The sequence below is a fragment of the Pongo pygmaeus genome, chromosome 1 (genome assembly GCF_028885625.2).
Source record: "Pongo pygmaeus isolate AG05252 chromosome 1, NHGRI_mPonPyg2-v2.0_pri, whole genome shotgun sequence".
NCBI lineage: Eukaryota > Metazoa > Chordata > Mammalia > Primates > Hominidae > Pongo > Pongo pygmaeus.
The window spans coordinates 80589061-80613567 of NC_072373.2; the positions used below are offsets into that span (position 1 = coordinate 80589061).

General features: G+C 38.9%; 1 protein-coding gene across 2 annotated transcripts; it reads left to right on the plus strand.

The window, feature by feature from the left end:
* Positions 1-1850: 1850 nt before the first annotated feature.
* Positions 1851-23865, plus strand: SLC19A2 (solute carrier family 19 member 2). 2 transcript variants are annotated; one of them, XM_054495552.2, is made up of 6 exons: positions 1851-2297; positions 10103-10705; positions 17601-17823; positions 18957-19149; positions 19538-19679; positions 21804-23865. In XM_054495552.2, the coding sequence occupies exons 1-6, from the start codon at positions 2094-2096 to the stop codon at positions 21930-21932; spliced, it is 1494 nt and encodes a 497-aa protein (XP_054351527.1). In that variant the 5' UTR covers positions 1851-2093; the 3' UTR covers positions 21933-23865. The 2 variants fall into 2 exon arrangements, with proteins under 2 accessions (XP_054351527.1, XP_054351552.1); XM_054495577.2 differs by lacking the exon at positions 10103-10705 and having other exon boundaries at positions 1885-2297.
* Positions 23866-24507: the final 642 nt, after the last annotated feature.

Sequence of the window (24507 nt, forward strand, 5' to 3'; positions counted from 1 at the left end):
AACTACAGGCGTGCCACTATGCCTGGCTAATTTTTGCATTTTTAGTAGAGACGTGTTTTCGCCATGTTGGCCAGGCTGGTCTGAGACTCCTGACCTCAAGTGATCCGCCCGCCTCGGCCTCCCAAAGTGCTGGGATTACGGGAGTGAGCCACCATGACCAGCCAGAAAGCTATTTTTAGTAAGTAGGCTTCTCTTTCCGAGGCCTCTCTGGCTTGCTTTCTCTTTCTTTCTTCTCTTCTACTAAAGCACTGAATGTAAATACAAAGCAATTGTCAAGAAGACCACCTGTTTTCTCTCTGTAGTCCTGATAAGAAGGGTTGGAGTTTAGGGGACTAGACAATTGAATAATATCGATTAGCAGTCCTCAAACATTTTGGTCTTAGGACCCTTGTTACTGAGGTGCCCCAAAAATCTGTTGCGTTTTGTGGGTTATACCGATTGATAATTGCCATATGATAATAAATTAAACCTGGAAAGTCTTACAAACACAAGAATATACAAGCACGTATTCTCTCATCCTATAAAGTGATGATGTCATCAGACATTATATAGCCTCTGGAGTGGAAAAGGAAATAAAGAGTTAGCATGGTTATGAAAATAGTTTTGAACTCGTGGAACCTCTGAAAGGGTCCCAAGGACCCCCAGGGCTTCCTCGACCACACTTTGAGACTCATTGAGATATGTAAATACTGCCAATTGTATTTCTTCACAGATTAATCAACTCGCAGATTTGGGTGCATTCATTTGTGCAGTCTTAGAAACAAATCTTTCCCTTTACTAGTATCTTATTCCATCTGGTAGACTCATTTCTGCTGCTGATGCTTGAAAAAAGTGTCATTTGCTACCACAGGAGGAAAACTGTGCTAGATGGATGATAACATACAGAAAAGCAAGATAGTTCCAAAATGTTTCCAAGAGCTTCTGGCAGGATCTATCATTCTACAAATACTGCACAGGAAAAATTGCTTTAAATGCTGCATCTTTGCAGTAGAAAGATTAGGATTGAGCCAGGCTGTGAGTCAGGCAGAAAAAGGCACACAGAGGGGGATGAAAGGAAGCACTGGAGAGTGTTGTCATGCTTTGCCCTTGAAAACTATGCCAAGACCTCTTTTTTGTTTTTAAATGAAGAAATCCATCATGTTTCGTGATTGCTGTAATGACTCAGGATCTTCCACCTTCCTTTTAACTATAAACCGTAGCGTAGTTAGGGGTTTGTTTTCTTTGTATCATGCTTGCAAAAAGTGATGAAATAAAGTTAAAACCCTTTAATTGGGACTCCATTACGGTTCCGCTGTTCAGTGACCAGCTTGTTCATTATTCTCACAATATTATCTACTTTCTTCATTTCAGTCTGTCTCTTAGATCCTGGGCTTCTGATGTCTTTCCATGGCGGATGAATACAATTTAAAACACGAAAGCTGCTGGAGGAAAGGTTTAACATTCCCCCTCCCCAAGGTGAAATCTTTGCCCGGCCTCAGTCACTAAGTCTCTCAGGAGCAGAACCTGAATGGAGGACATTGGAGAGACGGTGAATAAGAATGATAAACGGTGGTTGGGGAGAACAGCGCGTTTCTTCCAGCGGAGGACGAGGCCCACAGGACGCATTCCCCACAGATGAGCGGAGCCGACAGCAGGTGTGACACGAACGCTAACTGGCCGCCTGACTAGAGAGAGGTCCGCCGCAAGCCGCCGCTTTTGGACTGGAGTTCCACATGTCCTCTGCGCTTGAGCTCTGGGACGTCAGAGGTCTGGCGTGCTGCCGCCGCCCCAGTTCACGTCGTGTGACCCACAACCAATGGGAGAGAAGCCAAGTATTCCCGGCGTCCGCTGTGATTGGTTCCCGGAGTGGAGGCGGTGGCAGAGGGTGGGCCTTAGGACGGGTCTCCCTTAAGCTGGGCGATCCGGCGGAGACCCTAGAGGCGTCTGTAGGCTAAAGCTGGGGGTCTTGTCGCCGGAGGCGGCGGCGAGTTCAGAACGTCCTGGCCTTACAGGGGGAAGGCGTCACTCGCGGTTACAAGTGCCTGACCCTCACTCCAGTTGGCGGAGGAGGAGAAGGAAGGGGCCGGGCCGGGTCCCCTCCCCTCGCGCCCCGGATGGATGTGCCCGCCCCGGTGTCTCGGCGGGCGGCGGCGGCGGCGGCCACTGTGCTCCTGCGGACCGCTCGGGTCCGTCGCGAGTGCTGGTTCTTGCCCACCGCGCTGCTCTGCGCCTACGGCTTCTTCGCCAGCCTCAGGCCGTCCGAGCCCTTCCTGACCCCGTACCTGCTGGGGCCGGACAAGAACCTGACCGAGAGGGAGGTACGCGCGGCGGACGCGGGGCGCGGGAAGGGCGGGCGACCGGCCTGCGGGTGGGCGGCGGAGGAAGAGAGGACCGAGAAAAGCGCTCGAGCCATTCTCGGCAGAGATTTCTGATTTTTCCAGTTGGAGGTCGGCTTCGTGCTCTTCTTTGTGTTCATGATTTTCTGTTTTCTTCGGCTATGTAGGGTGAGTCTCCTGCGAAGGGCTCAGAACACGCGTCCAGAGGCCCCGTGCCTTGTGCGTCAGGCAGTATGCTGATCGCGTTGTAATGTGGCTTAGCGTGACTGCCCAGACTGGTCCAGCAGTTACTGCTGGGGACGAGGGGGCAATATTTTGACAAAGAAGTGAAAACAGCAAAGTGTACTTTGGACATGGCTTAGTAAATATTCATTGACTGAAAGTAGGCAACCACTGCTTTTCTGAAGGGATCTTCCCTCTACCTCCTTCACCTGCTTCCTGTCCATATCTTACTTTGTTTGCATTTGGCAGGATGGATGGGCTTAATCAAGTAAGGACAGGACAGAAGTACAGAACATCTTAATTTGTCTTGATTTTTAATTGGGTGAGGTTGTGTCCAAGGATATCCTGCCTCTCTCTACCTTAAGACCAACTTCCAGGGATAAAGGCAGATAGTGTAACATAATTGACTTTTAATTATAGTTTTTCTTGTATTGCGAATTGTTGCTTCACAGATGTTAGTTTTGCTTCTCAGATGCAAGGCGGTGTCTTTGAAGGCTTCTGTGATGTTCAGGGTAATTGAGAGCACGTAGTCCATCATCAAGAGTTTCTTGCTGATTGATTTTCCCTAGATGAGGGCTTACAGATAAAGTACTTCAGAAGCACATAGTGTACTTTAGAAATGTGCTGACCTATTTAAGTGCATGGTCAAAACGAGCACTTGATTTTTGCAGAAGAAAGACAATATATAAACTGAGAAAGAAATTAAAGCTAAAGTACTTCCACAAAACCGAAATAAAGCCGATTCGATGCCCTCTTCCTTGAATACAACAAAGGGTGAAAGCTGAGGTCTCATGTTCTTTTTCCTACTGTCAGCCAGGGGGCCACTTGAGAGCTGTTTCTTTTTTCCTACACCTGTTCCTTCCCCCACTGCCTCCTTGCCCCAGGTGCTGTAAAATACTCCTCCCATTTAAACCTTACTCTTCTCTATGTGGGTAGTAGTCAGTCACTTCTTTTGAGTAGCAACTCAGTAACCCTGCAAACAGGTCAGAACAAGAGATGGCACTGCCAGAATCATTTGGACACTGGCGGGATATAGTTACTCATAATTTGCTGTTTGCAGTTTGTTTGTTTCAGTGCTCCGTCATTTTCAGGGGCACTTGAGAGAGAATTAAGAATCAGTATTGACTTCTGTACTGAGGGTTTCACTTGAGAGTCTGACATTTGTTCACTTCTAGCAAGTATCACTGACTTTTTGCCGGGCCTTAAATTACCCTATTGACCTGCCAGTTGTGGGATGGAGTGGCTGGGCCGTTTCTCAGTCTTGTGGATCAGTACATAAGCGACCGTAACAGTGATTCATAACCTATTTGAGTTTTAATACTAATTTAAAGCAATAGTGTCAAAACAGCCAACTTTCGTGACAGAATGATTTTACAAGAAAATTAGTGCACTGATATGAGAAAGTATGATTCTGGAGACCCAAAACAACCGCTGAATCTGAGGTGTGGCCACTGAGGCAGAATTGATACTGCTGTGAACAGCTGACCATTAAAGTTTCATGTGAACTGCCACGTGATCTGCAGTTTGTGCGCCTTTCCTGATAGTGAAACACAGGGAGAGAAATATGTTCCCAGTGTTGATATTTGAAAGCTGATCTGTTTCGTCATGTGCTCTGGGTAGAAGGTTGCTGTGTGATGTGCTACCAAGATCATGTGCTCTGTCCTATCAGAAAGCTTTTCAAGGTGAGTGAAGTATGTTCAGGGGGCACAGAAATAAAGCAGAGTTGCCAGGCGTAGTAACTATTTGCTGATTGTGTAACAAAAACATAAGTGTACTTCTCTTATTGCAAATTAGTTGAGGAAAAGGGTGAGATTTGAAGAGAAATCGAGTAGTCTGGGGAAGGGGTGTCTTCTCAGAGGACCACCAAATCATGGCTGATTTCTCCTCTGCTTACCTTGTGGCAAACCCTACGTTTTTTGTATAACTAATAATTGAAATAAATAGAAAAACTTATTCATTACTTACTGAATGCTTGCTTTTTGCCATGGACAGTTAAATAAAAAACATTACATGATTTTTAAGCAAAGCTAATGCTAAGTCATATTCAGCGACATTTGTATTAAAGTTTGTGTTTGCTCTTAGAAGACTGCAGAAGGGCCAAGTTGGTTTGAATAGAGCTATTGTTAACTAAATCCTAAAACAAAAGGAGAGGAGAAAAAGATTTCTTCTCTCTACTCTCAAAGGTTTTTTTCTTAGATTTCAGGAAAAGCATTAACTTTAAAACAAATACCAGTTTATAAGTTTTAAGCAGGCTAAAATTTGACTGTATGTTAGTAGTTGAAGGCCAGACTTTCAGTAAAACAGATCTTTATCTCTAAAAACTTTTTTATCCTTTCATCATTGTAGCATGTGTTTTGACAGACATTTACTACCTTTCTTAGATTTTTTTTAAACATTCCACCTATTTTGCCTAATATTCAGAGCCTCACAAAGTTTGGTTTTTACCTCCTTGACAGCCTTATATCCTACTACAAACCTTCTTCCCCTTACCACTTCCACATAACCAAGCTCCATTCATATTAATCTAATAGTCTTAAGTCCAGCATATCCACAGTCTGTCATCTGTTGACATGTACTCAAAGACTTATTCTCTTCTTGGAATAATCTTACCGTATATATCTGTTGATATCTTTGTTAGCCTTTAGGTTTCTCATCCTTCAAGGTCCATTTTGAAGAGACAACCCTATATTTCCTATTTCCATTATAAATACTGCATATATTATATATTCCTCACTAGGTTCAATACTCCTGGAGAGCTGAGGATCTCAGTTTATTTATTTAGGGACAGTCTTGCTCTGTTGCCCAGGCTGGAGTGCAGTGGTGCGATCTCGGCTCACTGCAACGTCTACCTCCCAGGTTTAAGTGATTCTCATGCCTCAGTTTCCTGAGTAGCCAGGATTATAGGCTTGTGCCACTACACCCAGCTAATTTTTTATATTTTTAGTAGAGTCGGGGTTTTGCCATGTTGGCCAGGCTGGTTTTGAACCCCTGGCCTTAAGTGATCTGTCCAACTTGGCCTCCCAAAGTGCTAGGATTACAGGCATGAGCTACAGTGCCTAGCCTTATTTTACTCTTCTTTTTTTTTTTTTTTTTTTTTTTTTGTTTGAGATAGAGTTTCGCTCTTGTTGCCCAGGCTGGAGTGCAATGGTGTGATCTCGGCTCACTGCAACCTCTGCCTCCCGGATTCAAGTGATTCTCCTGCCTCAGCCTCCTGAGTAGCTGGGACTACAGGCACGCGCCACCACGCCTGGCTTTTTTTTTTGTATTTTTAGTAGAGACTGGGTTTTGCCATGTTGGCCAGGCTGGTCTCGAACGCCTGACCTCAGGTAATCTACCCACCTCGGCTTCCCAAAGTGCTGGAATTACAGGCATGAGCCACTGCACCAGGCCATTTTATTCTTTTTGTCACCTCCATGCTGGTTAAAAACAATGTTGTGCAAATAACTGCCTATTAGTTGTTTAATTGAAACTTGATTCTAATTTAAAGTCTAAATCTAAATTAGAACTTAAAAATGAACATCTATTTTCCCTTGACTTTGTAGCTCAAGAAAGCACAAGCGCTGATCCAAAGAGTTGTGAAAGGCACCTTGGTCGTAATAAAATCAATTCCCTTTGCTCACATGGCAGATGTTACCTGAAGTGAGAAGTTGGAGTATAGACAATTAATAAGAGTCTGTAATTGGTACATTTTTGCCTGTAGGATGTTTCCCTTCAAGATTCAAAATATCAAGGAAGCATTTTTTGCTGTCATTGGAAACACTGAAAGAGTTTCCAAAGGATCTGCTTTGGAGATCCATTAGTTAAGTGCTGGAGACTGTAGTCTTTATCTCTTCATGAATGCCCTGTAAAAGCACCTCAATGCAGATTGGAAAAGCTTCTGCAGGCATTAGAATTAACCTTGGAAGATAGTAGATGATTAACAGCAGTTTTCTGATTGAAGAAACCAGGCATTTTAGTGTGGCAGATTCAGAATGTATGAATTCAGATCCTTCTGCCAATCCTGTGATAACTTGGGACAATTCACTTAACCTTTCTTTAAGGCCAAGTTTCCTTGTTTGTAAAATAGAGATGATAGAAGCATTTACCTTAGGTTTGTGGTTTGGATTAAATAGAGAGAATTTAGGTAAAGTGCTTAGCATGGTGTGTAGCACAGCCGTAGAGGTTTGTTATTATGATGCTGATAATAGTGTGAGAGGGGCATTCATCCTGGGTTGATGTCTCTTAAAGGAGAAAATGCAAGTTTCTTATTTAGAATAAGTTAAAGAGAACCTATCTGGTCTTCCCCCTCTCCCCTATTTGCCTTTCTTTTTGTCTTTAGTTGTTATTGCAAGGCTGGCAGTGTTACTTTCCTTCATCTTCATTATCAAATTGTAGTTTTGTATTAGTAGAATTAGACTCATGAGTAAAGATACTTTAAATTGATAATTTAAAGGATGAAACTTAGACAATGAAAACTTAGTAGTTAATCATTTTGGGACAACTATTGTTAAAAGTTATGTAACATGTCTAAGCACAGACAATATTATTGGAGTGAAGAGGTCATCCAAAATCCCAAAACAAAGGAAGATGAACTATTGAAGGGAGCAGTAGAGGACATTTTTAAAGGAAACGTTTGATGGCTAGTACTTCATGGTGCTATGTTGGGGAAATTGTGAAGGTGACACTTAGTCAAACAGGAAGCAGTTGCAAACTTTAGAAAATGGACAGGCTGGGCGCGGTGGCTCACAGCACTTTGGGAGGCCGAGGCGGGCGGATCATGAGGTCAGGAGTTCGAGACCAGCCTGGCCAACATATTGAAACCCTGTCTCTCCCAAAAACACAAAAAATTGGCCTGGCATGGTGGCAGGCACCTGTAATTCCAGCTACTTGGGAGGCTGAGGCAGGAGAATCGCTTGAACCCGGAAGGCAGAGGTTGCAGTGAGCCGAGATCACGCCATTGCACTCCAGCCTGGGTGACGAGAGTGAAACTTCGTCTCAAAAAAAAAAAAGAAAGCTGACAGTGAGTATCTGTAAAAGTATAGGCCACAAAGGAATGACAAGTTGTTAATTAGAACACAACTGTGAAATCGCAAGATTACCCTTACCTGCTTTGGTTTTCTACTTAGAGTTGTCTAATGCAGCTAAGGGCACTTTGTTCCTCATTTGCTAAAATTTCCACAGTTTTGAATAAGAATCATTTCTACAGTTCTTGATTATTCATTTAGGCACATAGTCAGGTGCAACAAAATTTCCTGATCAAGTGGAGCTTGCTAACTGATTTGCCAACACAAATTAGACCAAAATTCATGAAGGTGAGGCCATTAAACAGATCACTTTTGTCTGGAATGTATTTCAGAAAATGGGGATTATGTTTTACTTGTATAGCTGTGCTCTGCACTGGCAAGAGATTTTGCAACAATTGTTTATTGTTTCTCTAAAACCTTAGAACCTTAGCTCATATTAGACTTGAGTGAACTGAGATGTACAGGAAAGATAAAAAGAAAGTTACTATTGGTCTCAGAATGTAAAAGTCTGGGATTAGGTTGCTCCATCACAAAGTATTCAGCCTTTTACCAAAACTACCTTGCAAAAAGCACTTAAAAGTTGAGGCCACTGACAAAAGGAAGGAAAAATCACCTACAGTGATTGTTGTTGGAAGAATGGGAATGATAGTTCAATTAATTTAGTTAATTCATACTGCCCCAGATGTCCTTGTCAGCTTGTCCTCTAGTCTTCAGACTTTGTGAATAAATCAGGTGGAGTAAGTAATTTACATGTTGTGTCTCATTTAATTTTTGCAACAAACAACCCCCCTTTACTGATAATAGAGATTAAGGCTAAGGGGAACTAAAAGAACGTTGTCTGCAATCACACAGCAAGTGATAGAACTGAAATTCCTGCTGGGGTCTTTCTGGTTTAAAGTTTATTTTAAAGATCATTTCTACTATATCCCAATTTTAAAATATGCATTAGAAAGAAAACAGCAAAAACTTCTATTTTTATTCTATTTTAAAAACAAGCAAAAAGAAGGACATAAAAGTTGCCTATAATCCTGCCATCTAGAGAGAGTTAATTCTGTCAAGACTGTAGGACAGATTGACCATCTTTATTTGTTCCTCTGCCCCAAAAGAAACAAAACTTAAAAGTCAGAGAAGCTTAATGAAACAGTAGGATAAAGGATCCCTATCTTGTGTCTAGAAGTAAGAATTGACAGTGATTCAGTTTTCGAAGCATTTATTGAATAGTATCTTCCAAACAGTATGCTGGCTTTTAGAAGGTTATACAAGTGAATGTAGGGGTCTATCCTTAAAAAGCCTATAAGGCAGTTGTTCTCAACTCTGGCTCATTTAAAAATCTATTGGGAAGTTTTTAGAAAATATCTGTGGCTGGGCATTTTTTTTTTTTTTTAAAGAGACAGAGTCTTGTTCTGTCATACAGGCTGGAGTATAGTGGTGTGATCATAAGTCACTGCAGCCCCAAACTCCTGGGCTCAAGCAATTCTCCCACCTCAGCCTCCTGAGTAGCAGCCATAGGCATGTGCCACCCACGCTTGGCTAACAAATTTTTAAAAGCTTCTTAGGAGTTGCAGCCATGGTGAAGAGCCAGTATTATGAATTAATTGGGGAAACTGATGCATATAGATCAGTATCAGGAGAGTTTGAGGCTAGGCCAGATGGCTCACATGTCTGTAATCCCAGCACTTTGGGAGGCTGAGGCTGGTGGATTGCTTTGAGCCCAGGAGTTTGAGACCAGCCTGGGTAACGTAGTGAAACCCTATCTCTACCAAAAAAAAAAAAAAAAAAAAAATTAGCTGGGTGTGGTAGTACAGGCCTGTAGTCCCAGCTACTCGGGAGGCTGAGGTGGAAGGATCACCTGAGCCTCACCTGAGGTGGAGGTTGCAGTGAACCCTGATTCTGCCACTGCACTCCAGCCTAGGTGACAGAGGGAGACCCTGTCTCAAAAAAACAAAAAACAAAACCAAAAAAAGGGTTTGAGTGTTGTAATACAGGTACTTTTGGCTTCCGCAAAGTCTTTCTGAATAAGGAAGTCTTTGAACTAGGCCTTGATTAATGGGAAGAATTTATTAGGAAAAAGATGATGGTATTGGGGATAGGAAAAGGTATTTCAGGCTGGGCGAGGTGGCTCACCCCTGTAATCCTGGCGCTTTGGGAGGCTCCTCATTTGAGGTCAGAAGTTTGAGACCAGCCTGGCCAACATGGTGAAACCCCACTCTACTAAAAATACAAAAATTAGCCGGGCGTGATGGTGGGTGCCTGTAATCTCAGCTATTCAGGAGGCTGAGGCAGGAGAATCACTTGAACCCGGGAGGCGGAGGTTGCAGTGAGCCAAGATCGTACCACTGCACTCCAGCCTCGGCGCAGAGCGAGACTCCATCTCAAACAAAAAAAAGAGAAAAGATATTTTCAAACAGTTATCTGAACTTTTGTTGTCAAGGTTTCTTTGATTCATAAGGATGAGATCTTTGAGGTATCTGTAGGTTGTTTTTTAAGAATAAATTCTTTATGAGTATTCCAGGTCCTTTCATCACTAATGGTTTTTTTTTTTTTTTTTTCTCTTTCTACCAGGTCTTCAATGAAATTTATCCAGTATGGACTTACTCTTACCTGGTGCTACTGTTTCCTGTGTTCCTTGCCACAGACTACCTCCGTTATAAACCTGTTGTTCTACTACAGGGGTTCAGCCTTATTGTTACATGGTTTATGCTGCTCTATGCCCAGGGACTGTTGGCCATTCAATTTCTAGAATTTTTTTATGGCATCGCCACAGCCACTGAAATTGCCTATTACTCTTATATCTACAGTGTGGTAGACCTGGGCATGTACCAGAAAGTCACAAGTTACTGTCGAAGTGCCACTTTGGTGGGCTTTACAGTGGGCTCTGTCCTAGGGCAAATCCTTGTCTCAGTGGCAGGCTGGTCTCTGTTCAGCCTAAATGTCATCTCTCTTACCTGTGTTTCAGTGGCTTTTGCTGTGGCCTGGTTTTTACCTATGCCACAGAAGAGCCTCTTCTTTCACCACATTCCTTCTACCTGCCAGAGAGTGAATGGCATCAAGGTACAAAATGGTGGCATTGTTACTGACACCCCAGCTTCTAACCACCTTCCTGGCTGGGAGGACATTGAGTCAAAAATCCCTCTAAATATGGAGGAGCCTCCTGTGGAGGAACGGGTAAGCTCAGCCTTAAATATCTTGTAATTGCTACTATGGGGGCTGGACCAGTGGTGAAAAAAACAGCAAACTCCCTCTTGGTAGATCTTGTATGTATTTGAACTCATGTTTTATCCTGAGTTGGTTTATTGCTTTATTCATTCATTCATTCATTCAAGCTATGGTTTATTTATATTAGGGATGACACATTTATTTTTTCCTGGAGTGCATGACCTCCAAAGTCAGGCTGATACAGCATTATATTGTTCATGTCAGAGATGTCATGGATTGCAAGGGCTGTGTCTTCATCTTTTGAGTGTTTGGCATATAAATAAAGCACTCAGAAAATGTTTGCTAAATGAATAGATGAAATGATTCTAATAAATGATTAAGTATCTACTTCTAGTTTCTGAATTGAAGCCCAAATTATTATTATTATTATTATTATTATTATTATTATTATTTTTGAGATGGAGTCTTGCTCTGTTGCCGAGGCTGGAGAACAGTGGTGCGATCTCGATTCACTGCAACCTCCGCCTCCAGAGTTCAAGCAGTTCTCCTGCCTCAGCCTCTCCCTTGTAGCTGGGATTACCAGCGCTCGCCACCACACCCAGCTAATTTTTGTATTTTAGTAGAGACGGGGTTTCATCATGTGGGCCAGGCTGGTCTCGAACTCCTGACCTCAAGCAGTCCACCCGCCTCAGCCTCCCAAAGTGCTGGGATTACAGGCGTGAGTCACCGCACCCAGTCATGAAGCCCACAGTATTTAAGGGTAAGAAGTTATTTTCCTCTTCTGTGCTAGAAGAGATATCTGTTATTTATTTTTCAAATGACAATTTGCTGAAGTGAAGTAGTAATGAATAATACAGACGAAGAGATCACAAGAGGACAGTTTGAGGTGGTGATGGAATAAATATTAAAAGTGTTATGAAGCTGTCTCTTGGAAGAGAGAGGTATGGCATTAAAATAATTTATCTATCTGTTCTGTCTAGCCAGGAAGATGAATTCCTTTCCCTAGACACCCACCCTTTTTTTTTTTTTTTAAATATACAAGTTTTTTTTGTTTCTATTAGGTTATAAGCTGTGAGGAACAAAGTTAATTCCAGCCACACTGTAGTCTTAGTTTTCCTGGGACATGTTTGGAAATAAGCCTATTAACATTCCAGCTTTGTAGGTGGCCTCAGTCGGACTGAGCTCCATAAGCTTTGTAGGCTGGCTGATAATAAAGAACCATTATGAATAAAGTCTTTCATTCTCTACTGAGAGTTAACTGAATTGTTTAAATGTGGCATCTAATGTCCTCATTGAAAATTACTCTCATTTCTCTATCCCCATTCTTCAGCTCTCAAATTACTACTTGAAATTTAGGTTATCATCCCAAAGAGCCTGGGTAGACTTGTAGAGCCTGGACAACCCTCATCATGAAACTCACCTTGATTACCAGGGCACCTGTGAGCAGTTTTTGTCAGAATGACCAAGGATTAAGTGGCAATGAAATGCTGATTTTTTCATAGTTTGTTAGGTGATATTAGAGAGTCAACAGAGGGTTGATGGGGGAGGGAAGGAGGTGTGTAATCATTTCATAGATTTTATGAAGTGGAACAAAAATAAAGACCCTTCTTTATCTGTTTTGAATGTGTTACAGTGGCTTTAGCTAAAATTAACATATATACATATAATATGTGTATAAATATATATTTTAGATATTAACATATTGACCATAGTTCTAAAGATTTTTATAGACAGTGAGTTTCAAACTTTTTTGAATATAAATAAGAAACATAGAAAACACATTTTACATAGAAAACCTGTACATACATAGGTATGTATATATTTTATATATAACAGAAACAAGTTTTACAACAGTATTTTTTTTTTAAATTCAGTTCAACTGTCCTCTAAATCAATTTTATTACCAGCTTATGGGTGGTGACCTATAGTTTTAAAAACTCTGTTCTAGATCAACTTGAAATACTTGTTTATAGATACACAGTGTGTCAGTATTTTATATACTGAAGAATTATAGAACTTTAGAGTTAGAAATGACTCTAATCACAAGTCATAGAAAAATCAGAGCATTTAAAAAAGAGATTAGATTTCATCAAGACTGTCGTTTTAGAGATAAGGATTAGGATCAGAGATTAGCAACTTATGCAGAATTGTACAAATATACTCTTGAACATAATTTTAAAGTGTATATGAGATCCAGTTCTCTCTAAACCTTTCTCCATGAAGTCTTTTAACTAGGGTAACAATGTCAGAACCATCATGTCAGTTACACTGTTTTCAGAATTAGGATTCAAGTCAGTTCCCTGATATCCTAGGCTCTGCTACTGATACCGTAGCAGATGGGCAGTGCTCCTTGGTATTGGCACTGACTGGCCCTAAAATGCTACTGTTTTTCTTTGGCAAGCTTGAAGGAAATTCAGAATATGGATATTAGGGATCACAGAGCTATTTTAAGTTGACAAGACCTGTAATTAAACCATAAATTATAATTGTGGTAATTATTGAAGAGTAGGTAGATAGGTGGTTTTATCTTGATTTTTATAGAAAGAGAAAATGAAGTAGGAGGAGTCTAAGTGATAGCTCACTCTACAAGTTACCTTAGAGTATTTGTGAGTTATTTTTAAAGAGAGTCTGTTGCATTGGGGCAAAGGGTGCTGACCTTGCAGAAAGAAGAACCAAAGCTGGTGACTTTCTTTCACAAGCAGAGCTGGATTCATTATGTAGTTGGCTGATTGGTGAACATAATTTATTTTGAGTTCTTCCTCTATTAGAAATGACATAAATTAAACCACTTCTTTAGCATAGGTTCTGACATGTAATTAATACCTAGTAAATGATTCTCTTAATATAGCCATGCTGTTGTTTGTAGTTTGATATCTTTTACTACTACTAAGTGTTCTTTCTGTGTCTGCATGTCTAAGGTCTATAAACAATGACAGCGAAATTAATACTTCCACTTTGGTATTAAATAATGTCATTTCTAGCAGCAGGGTGTAGTGAGTTTTGAAGAAAGTGAAGTCCAAACCCTAGTTCTAATACTTGTGCAAGTTACTTAATTCTGTGAGATTTAGTTTCCTTATGTACATATCTACCTTATAGGGTTATTTTGAGTATTTAAAGCTTTCAAATGAGTTTACATAATAGGTTTCTGATAAATGGTAATTGCTATTATTACTATTATCATTATCATTACACATGAATAATCCAGAACAGCTTTGTACTTTTATGGTTGATAGTAATGTATTTGTGAGGTTGTAAATAGAGCAATCTTTCCTTTTCTCTTTGAATTAATCACCCCTAGTCATCTTTATCATCATCATCATTATTTTATTTTGACCTCCCATTTATTTTGACCTGGGTATCAGATACTGTGCTAAGAACTTTAGAGTCAGTATATTATTTGATTCTTATTAAAACTCAATAATGTATATATTTGCTTATTTTACAGAAGAGGAAACTAAATTTAGTTAACTGACTTGCGCAAAGGCACATAGGAAGTGGCACTTTAAAAATTTCCAACTCAGGCCGGGCATGGTGACTCACACCTGTAATCCCAGCACTTTGGGTGGGCAAGGCAGGCAGATCACTTGAGGTCAGGAGTTCGAGACGAGCCTTGCCAACATAGTGAAACACCATGTCTGCTAAAAAAAAAAAAAAAAAAAAAAATACAAAAACTAGCTGGGCGTGGTGGTGCATGCCTGTAATCCCAGCTACTTGGGAGGCTGAGGCAGGAGAGTTGCTTTAACCCGGGAGGCAGAGGTTGCAGTGAGCTGAGATAGTGCCACTGTACTCTAGCCTGGGCAACAGAGACTCTGTCTCAAAAAAACAAAATTTCCACCCATATCTAGTTGACTCCAAAAACCACCACTACAGTAGAAACTTCCATTCCCTGACAGAGGGAAGTAATTGTTAAAGATTTTTAAATTTATAAAACAGCGTCAAAATCTTATGTTCAAATGAAATCTGAAACTAGATGCCCGTTATGATAAGTAAATAAAAATTGAGCCTTTCTGATTGAAACAGGAATGCAGGTCTGATAATTTTACGTACTTGATCCTGTTATTCATCCCACATGAAACTCTTAAAGCTCCATGGAACACAGTGAAGGCCACTTATTAAATTAGACCATGCATGATTAACTATGAGCAACTCAGAGTTTTGATGTAATAGAAATAAACCTTTGTTTGTAGATGTAATTTAACAAGAAACATAAAAGGTAATATGTCAAATGCTTCTTTATAAAGTGTGATTCATATAAGCTTAACATTTGAAGCCTAGAAAACAGCATAGAAGGAAGCCTGCAGATTATAGCAAGAGGTGCTGATTTTATAAACAGGACCTGCCATCTTTTCTTTTTGGCATGGCCAGATAATAGATTGAGTAGTTATTAACTTCTGTGTGCAGAATTCATTATTATGTAATAGATCTAAAGTTCTCAAATGCCTTATACTGGGTATTGTTTTATGTATGCCATGACTTTTTAAGCTATGCAATAAAAATAACAATTGAGCACCTCTATAATAAATACATGCATTATCTAGTTTAACTCTTTATAATCTTTTGTGGATAGGTTTTATTATTATCATTTTCATTTTCCAGATGAGAAAACTAAGGGTTTCTTATCAGTTTATGGTAGGATTTCTAATAGAAACTTGTAAATCCTTTTAATAGTTCCATTCTTCCAGGAATATACTTTCTTTTCTTATAATCCTTCCAGCATCCTTGAAAGTTTTAGATATCACAGTTGTTTTCCAAGTTATATTGGTTAAGCAGCTGAAGCTAAATAGTAAAATTCTGATGTAGTTCAATAAAGCTGGTGGATCTTGAATGAAGACTTATGAAAATATTCTTGGTACCATTCACTCACTCTTAGCAAATTCACATTATATATGATTAACAGTTGTCTTGTGAGTTGTTTAAATTCACAAGGTTTGCTCTCATATACAGTGCCAAGAAATCAATCTTGTAACAGCAGTATTTTGTACTTCTAGGTGGTTATCATATGCAGATTCATCAAGTAGAATTTTCAAGTGTCAGTAATTCTTTCTCTGAGTTATCTTGGTTAACCTCAGTAGTCCTCCCTGAATTTTGGAAAGGGGCTGTAGTAATGGTACTTGAAGGATATCCCCCTCTGGGCTAAACAGCACAAAGAAGGAAGCACCACACTGGGGTTGCTTTGGGACAGTATGAGAAGGTAAAAGAATGATGAAACTCAGATTCTCAGTCCAGTGAGGTTTTCTAGCCTCTGAGGGAGAAAATGGCCTTTATTTAACTAATGTTGATGGTCACTGTTACTGTATATAAGAGGAGAAAATATCTGTATTAATTTTATAAAAATGATATATATGGTGTGTGTGTGTGTATATATATATGGGGGGTGTGTGTGTGTGTATATATATATATACACACACACACACGCACACACATATGTTTGTTTTTTTGTTTTTTGAGACAGAGTCTGTCTCTGTCGCCCAGGCTGGAGTGCAGTGGTGTGATCACGGCTCACTACAGCCTTGATCTTCTAGGTTCAAGTGATCCTCCCACCTCAGTCTCCTGAGTAGCAGGGACTACGTGTGTACACCACCACACTCAGCTAATTAAATTGTGTGTGTGTGTGTGTTTGTGGAGACGGGATCTTACTATGTTGCCCAGCTTGATGTTGAACTTCTGGGTGCAAGCAGTTCTCCTGCCACGGCCTCCTGAAGTGTGATGATTCCAGGTGTGAGCCACTGTGCCTGGCATCTACTTATTTTTTTAAATTAAATGTTACAGAAAGCTATATAAAAAATAAAAAATCACCTGAACTACTACCACCCAAAGATGAGTGAACTTCTTTTCAAACATCTCTTTTCATATATACATATGTATATATACATTTTATAGTAAATGAAATGGTGATCTACATGTAGTCTTGTAACTTGCTGTTACTTTACTCAATGGTATATCATACTCATCTTTCCATGACTCTCATTTTGCCTTTCCATGTTAGCCACAAAAGTAAAATTTTCCGTGTTCTGTTTTTTTTTTTTTTTTGGTAGAGATAGGATCTCACTTTCATGCTCAGGCTGATCTTGAACTCCTGGGCTCAAGCAATCCTTCTGTCTTGGCCTCCCAAAGTGCTGAGATTATAGACGTGAGCCACTACACCCGGCCTTCCCATGTTCTGAGCAAGGCCCAGGGATTACAGTAACCTTTGGTAGATTAGTCCTTTCATACAGTTGAAATCAGAGATATCTTACAGAGTGTCTGACATCTCATATTGACTTCTTGGGATAGTGCATAGCTCAGTAATGTCTTGCTTCACTCCATTATAAGCCCAGTAGCTGTATTTATTACTTTATTATAATACTATTTCTCATTGTTTAAATATTAAGTAATATAAAAAGTTTAAGGAAGAAAATTTAAATCACTAAGAACCCACCATCTAGAGAGAACTGCTAATATTTTGGTCTACTTCTTTCCAATATTTCTATCTTAACTGTTGGATCAATCTGTCAATTATAAGGATAGGAGGCCGTAACTGAATAGTGATTTATTAGGGTTGCTAGTCTGTTGCTTATTATTATTCTTGTTATGTTGTTTGCCAGTTTATGGGAGATGTAGATTATAGACTCCCATTGGCTGAAGCCTGCAGTCTCTTTTCATCATCTTCATTTTGTAAACAGTACATCTTTTGCTGGGTTGATTACATACAGCTGTGTTAATGCTATAGTGCATTTAAAGCAAAAATCCTATGAGAACATATTTTTCGCCAGAGGGGATAAATGTAATTGTTAATAAGTTTATGAAGTAAGCAGTTAGTTTTCACAAGGAAAAAAGTCTGTTAGGTAAGTAATTGGGCCTGTAAATTGCTTTCTATATAATTGCCTTCATCAGAGTTTGAGCATTGTTCCCTTTTGCTATGTAGGAACCCAAGCCAGACCGTCTCCTTGTATTGAAAGTACTATGGAATGATTTCCTGATGTGCTACTCCTCTCGCCCTCTTCTCTGCTGGTCTGTGTGGTGGGCCCTCTCTACCTGTGGCTATTTTCAAGTTGTGAACTACACACAGGGCCTATGGGAGAAAGTGATGCCTTCTCGCCATGCTGCTATCTATAATGGTGGTGTGGAGGCCGTTTCAACCTTACTGGGTAAGCAATGCAGGATAATAGAGGGTGGTGGTGGGGAGGGGATTCCTCTGGTAGTTAAGCCAGCCATAATCAGATTCACTCACCCCTCCCAAATTTGAAATAGCCTCAAAAAATGATTTACTTATTTTGAGCTCGATTTTACAATTTAGGAGGACAACTTAGAAGTACTCAAGTGGAGCAGGACTATGACTAACAAACTGGAATTTTTTTATAAGCTTTGAGGAAACCTAATATAATAATTTTCAAGATTGTTTATCCAAGTTTCCATTATCTCTGTATTTACTGGGTAGTTTTGTCACTTGATGTGAAATTTTGAATAGCAATATATAATAGTTTATAACAATAGTATCTAATATTTGTTGAATGTTAATATGTGCTAGGTGCTGTTCTAAGGACATTATATACATTAACTCAATCCTCACAGAATTCCTGAGATAAGTAGAATTTATCCACATTTTGCAATGGAAACTTGGGACTGGTAGGTTAATAACTTGCTCAAGGTCATGTAGATGGTAAGTAGTAAAGTCAAGATTTGAACCCAGGCAGGATGGCTTCAGAGCCTGTGTATTTGACCATCTTACTCTATTGTTCATTTCTAATTTGTTGACCTACCTCCTGAGGTTGTTGGATGGTGTTATATGATTTTTGTAAACACTTATTATCTGTCTTGGCCCTCAGAAAACACTTCACAGATTTTAGCTATCCTTACCATCATCACTGTTTTACCAAAAGGCAGAGAAGCCCTTTTGCCATGTTCTAGAATGCTCCTTGGTTTGAAGGAGAGATGACTCGTCCTGCCATGATGCCAAATTAGAAGCTGTGGTTCTTTTTGACTCTTGCCTCTGCTTCAGCTGCAGCATTTTTTTCCCTTAGCAATGTCCCTGTGTCTTTGTCCTGCATTTTCATTTCATTGCCACCTATCCTAATTCAGTCTGTCATCTCAGTGGCTCCATTTTATTGATTCCATCAAGTTCAGAAATTTCTATGTGAGTTTCAAGGCCCTCCATAATCTTGAGCTATCCTATTTATAAGTTTGCAGATTTTAAAATTTAATAATCTAAGCTGAGTTTTTAATTTATTGCAATAGCATTTGTGTAGCAAAATAACTGGATTTTTTTTTGTTTATTCTGTAGGTGCTGTTGCTGTGTTTGCAGTTGGTTATATAAAAATATCCTGGTCAACTTGGGGAGAAATGACATTATCTCTCTTTTCTCTCCTGATTGCTGCTGCAGTGTATATCATGGACACTGTGGGTAACATTTGGGTGTGCTATGCATCCTATGTTGTCTTCAGAATCATCTACATGTTACTCATCACGATAGCAACGTATGTATTTTGGCTCATAGAAGCCTTAGGAAAAATTGTAACAGGATAAATTTTTTGGTTTCCTTACAAACCAAAATATTAAAGTTTCTAGTTAAATGAGGCAAATGGGAGGAAGCATTGTATTATATGTGCATTATCAGTTTTTCTCCTGAGGAAGCATTTAGGCAAGTTTTGTTTATTCCCATGTTTGTATGTTCCTACTGTTTTCAGATGTTTGCATGAGATTTATATCATTTAGTTGCAAAATGTTTTCATTTGGTTGGAAAGGCAATTGACAGTAGAAAGAAGGACTCTTCATGTTTAAAGATAAATGTTTACTTTTATTTAGAATAAATATTATAAGTACTCCGGAAGTAATTCTTATTCACTCTTTTATTTTTTTTTCAAGTTTTCAAATTGCTGCAAACCTCAGCATGGAACGCTATGCCCTAGTATTTGGTGTAAATACCTTCATTGCCCTGGCACTGCAGACGCTGCTCACTCTAATTGTGGTAGATGCCAGTGGCCTTGGATTAGAAATTACCACTCAGGTAAGATCTCTCCTTTGGCATCGAAGGTAGTATGTGTAACTTGATCAGGGTGACAGAAGTATATGTATGCTTAATGAAAACAAATCCAAACAATAGGGAACAGATGTAAAGTAAAGCATACCCTCCTTCCTTCATTCAACATCTTCTCCCCTATCCTTAGTTCTTTTCTCCTTGGAGGGTGTTAGGATTGTCAGGTTTTAGAACATTCCTGAGTGTAAATCATCAGCCCAGTGGGGCTGTTTCAGCTGAGAGGTAATATTGATTCCTTACAGGCCAAGACCTTTTGCTTCCTCATCCATTATTTCCCTCTATATTTAAATCTATGCTTGGAATACTGTATCCCGTGTTTGAGATTCCCTGCTTCATCTCACAACTCTTTAAGTCTCCTCCCTTCTTTATTTAAAACACCCCTCACCCAAATACCATGGTAATGCCTTGCTGTTGATGAATAGCATTATGATTTGTAACATATGACCTATTGAGAAACTTGCACCAACACCCAACAACAATGTGAATACTTTTTACGTTCAGGAATTGTACAGTTGTATATGCCTTCATGCATTGTGAGTTTTAAGTACATCTTGTTTTGTACTTTGGCAAAATGGGCAACTGAATAAATCAAAAAGTACTTACTCCCACCCCCATCCCAACCCAAATGATTTCTTCCCAATGTATTAGCCATAATTAACTTTGTTTTTACTAAAGCGATCTAAGAGAGAAATAGTAATAATAGACAATGTGCATTGAGTGCCTCTATATGTCAAGTGCTATAGGATTTGCAGGGTTGCTGTATTAGACATGAAGAAGATGAGTCTGAGAGATGTTAAGTGACTTGTCCATACCATCACTAATAGTGTTCCAGAGCTTGGAGTTAAACCAACATCTAACCCCAAAACTTATTTCAGGATGGAAAGTAGGAGAGAAACTTAAGTGCTTGCCATCCTCCCTGTATAAGGGAGAGTTCCCAGGACTGTTACAGTTGAGGGAAACATGGCTGTCATTGGAAGTGGAAATTTGTCAGCAGATTCTTATAGAAATGGTGGATTTAAACATGTGGAATAATAGGATTTTATGGGTGGTGCTGAAACCCTAACTGCCATGATTGATTAATGGCTTCCTGCAGAAGTGTAGCCAACATTGAAAGAAACTGGCACAGTGACTTAAGGTCGTACTCTCATTGTACTTTTGAACCAGTTTGTAAGTATTTAGTATGTTATTTTAAGAAGATGATGATGATGATGATGTTAATAAACCATATAGTCACATTAAAATTTGGCTTAGGGCATCATCCTCCGCAAACTAACACAGGAACAGAAAACCAAACACTGCATGTTCTCACTCGTAAGTCGGTGTTGAACAATGAGAACACATGGACACAGGGAGGGGAACATCACACATCGGGGCCTGTCAGGGGGGTGGGGGGCAAGGGGAGGGAGAGCATTAGGACAAATACCTATTGTATGCGGGGCTTAAAACCTAGATGATGGGTTGATAGGTGCAGCAAACCACCATGGCACACGTATACCTGTATAACAAATCTGCACATTCTGCACATGTACCCCAGAACTTAGAAAATTGTCTTAGGGAAGAATTCTTATATTAAGTAATCCTGTAATGGAATATAGTTGACCTGCTGCTGCCCTCTTCTGGGGAAAAATAGAGAAGTTCTTGATCTTCAGAATTTGGCCTATTTGTACCCACCTATCAGCTTGAAGGCAGAGACCAGGACTGAATTATAACAATAACAGCAACAACAATAAAAGTAATACTAACAGCATTAGCATTGTGCTGATAAGCATTTATGATCTCACTGATTGGTACTAACATCGCTGTAAAGTGAGAACTATTATGAATTCCATTTTGTAAGTGAAGAAGGGCTCAGAGATGAAGTATCTCAATCAAGTTCACGCAGCTTGTAAGGGATGAAGTCAGGATTCACACTCAGGCAGTCAGGCTTTATTTAGTACCACCGTGCTGTGATGCTGCTTCGTGTCTTCAGGGTCTGGCACATGGTGTAAGTATGCAATATTTTTTGAGGCTTTATGGACAAATTCTGAATATACTTTATTGTAGAGTAATCCTCTTGTCATTGATAATTCAATAAACTGCTTTTCCCCCTTCTAGTTTTTGATCTATGCCAGTTATTTTGCACTCATCGCTGTGGTTTTCCTGGCCAGTGGTGCAGTCAGTGTTATGAAGAAATGTAGAAAGCTGGAAGATCCAGAATCAAGTTCTCAAGTAACCACTGCATAATACACTGCTGAAGGGCTTCTTCTTATGGCAAGAACTCTGCACAGCAACTGCCTGGATGTATTTGATTTTTTAAAGTGTAAACATATATTTATGAATGTGCATTTCTTGACTTCAAAGCAGCCACTTGACTAATACCTTGTGTTCCGGGAATAACATGATACTATTCAGAGGAGCCAGAAGTAAAGTTTATTTCATGGATTATTTATGAGAGCTAATTTAAAGATGACTTTTTTTCTGATTCAAAAGTGAACTTGATTTTAAAAACCAGTCAAGAGCAATCAAAGCAGCACATGGTGTTGTATACTTTATTAGCAAGTGAGTTTGGTGTTTTATAGGTCGCAAATGTCTATATCTCTGGTACTTAGCCAGATGCTTGGCCTGGTGGGACCAGGGCTTCACAGAGGCCACAAAATGTTGCAAGTCATGATGGATGGAAATATGTTCTAACAGCATCTGCCTCTATTCAATTTAATTCTTATTTCTGTGTTACTCATGTGCATTGGTTTTTCTACATAGTTATTCTATCACTGGCAATATTTGTTCTGGTTTAGTGTTCTGTATTTTAAGGTGTATGTATCATTTCTAATTTTAAGTTATTTAAAAAAAATTCATCGTATGAATGTTCTTGGTTCCCATCGTGATGATTATGTATTTCTGTAAAATTTGTTTAGAAGTACGTTTTTGCATTATTCATATGCTTCCCAGAGAAGCTCATTTAGTTAGAAAATAAGGCAAGTTTTGAAGCCTGCTAAATGAAGAGACTTAAGAAAGCTTAATGTACACTTGCTTGTCTTTAAATCTTCAATATGAAGGACTATTAATTCCAAGATTAAAAGTTCATATATGGGCTAAGGATGTAACTAGGCCGTTTGTATTTGCATTCCCTTTTATTTCTAAAATAAAATGAAAAATTTTTTAATAATTTCATCCCTATTTATAGTTTTTATATTAATTTGTTTTTCTTATCCAAGTAAAGATGTCAATAGGAATTGCATTAGTCCAAGGCCTTTTTCATAAGCTGAGCCTCTTTTCAATTATTTCAATGGGACAGGAACGAGGATAGATGTGATTCCTGCATTTTTTACCTTAAATCTGCCTTTGTTTCTAAAGGTAGATCATCTTGAATATTTGCTTAAAATTGCTAGTGATTTCATTACCAAGTTACTTGAAAAAATGTTCTATATGCATTTAATTCTGAAATCAGTCTACCAAGGGGCTGCTAGTATATGTCAGACATGAAAACTATTTTAAAGCTGACTTTGTTGCCTTATCTTGAAAAGAATCTAGATAGGTGCTTTTAACTGCGGTATTAACTTTTTTAGAATGACACAGCTGAACAGTGTTAATAATAGTGTGTCAAGATTGCAAAGTTGACATACTCATTTGGTTTAAGCAGGAATCCTAGAAGCAAATGGATGGGGATAAGAATAGGTCATTTTCTATTCACCGTCCTTTACTATTAAGGGAAAGGAAAAGAACACTAGCTAAGGAAGGGAAAGGGAAGTGATATCATAAAAGTAGCAACCTTCATTTTATATTCTTTCTTTTTTTGCTTTGTTTTGTTTGTGCTAATTTGGGAATTGTGTACTCCGAAACAAGTAGAAAAGTGCTGTTTGAGGGATTTTATTAAATCTTTTTTTAATGGAATGTGGTACAAATTGTTCACGTTACCAAAGCAATATTTCCCTGGAATTTAATTCAAAGTTTGTGGCATACAACCTGAGCCTTTTCTTTTATAAGACAAGAATATGTTCACATCTTGGTATGTGGCCATATTTGTAGAATGCTGAACTCAATGTGCAAGTTATACTGTATGCAGTTTTGCAAATAAGTGAAAATAATTTGTTGTACTTTTTATTCAATTCTGTATAGATTATAAAATTATTTTTATTAAATAAATATTTTATAGTATATTTTCTCTTTTTAATCAAAATTGTTTTAAATTTATCTTCTATTTCAGTAGGAGCTTTAGATTATATCTTTAAATATTTTAATAATTTATCCTAGGACAAATTTCATATTAAGTCTTCCCCTGGTCTAACTTGCCTAGTTAACCTTTTGTTATCTTGTTAATTATTCCATTGCTTTGTGATTTTTACCTTTGACTCTTCCCCCTTATTTCAGATGTTTTCCGCCTTTTTTTTTTGGCACCCCACTGCACTGTTTTTTTGTTTTTTTTTTTTTTTGGTTTTCATGTTGGCACTGCTCTTATCTCTTTTTAAAGCATTCTTCCTTAAAAAAAAAAAAAAAGACTCTCTTTGATGTTAACTGAATTTTTAAAATAAAGGAAATTAAAGCAAGAGCAGAAAATACCACCTTGTTCTGAAACTTCATAGCCTCTTTGTTCCACCTCAAATTATTCTAATACCCAGGGAGGAATCTTCTTGCCATGAGTTGAGAATCATTTGTCCATTATATCCCAGAAACCTAATCAGTATTTTCTTACAGTATCCAAATGAGTACCATTTTTTAATGTACCATTTCAAAATCTACTTAAGGCATTGATTTCGCTGCTTATCACCAAAGTCCTGGAAATTTTTCATGCAAAAAAAATTTTTTTTTTTTTTGAGACGGA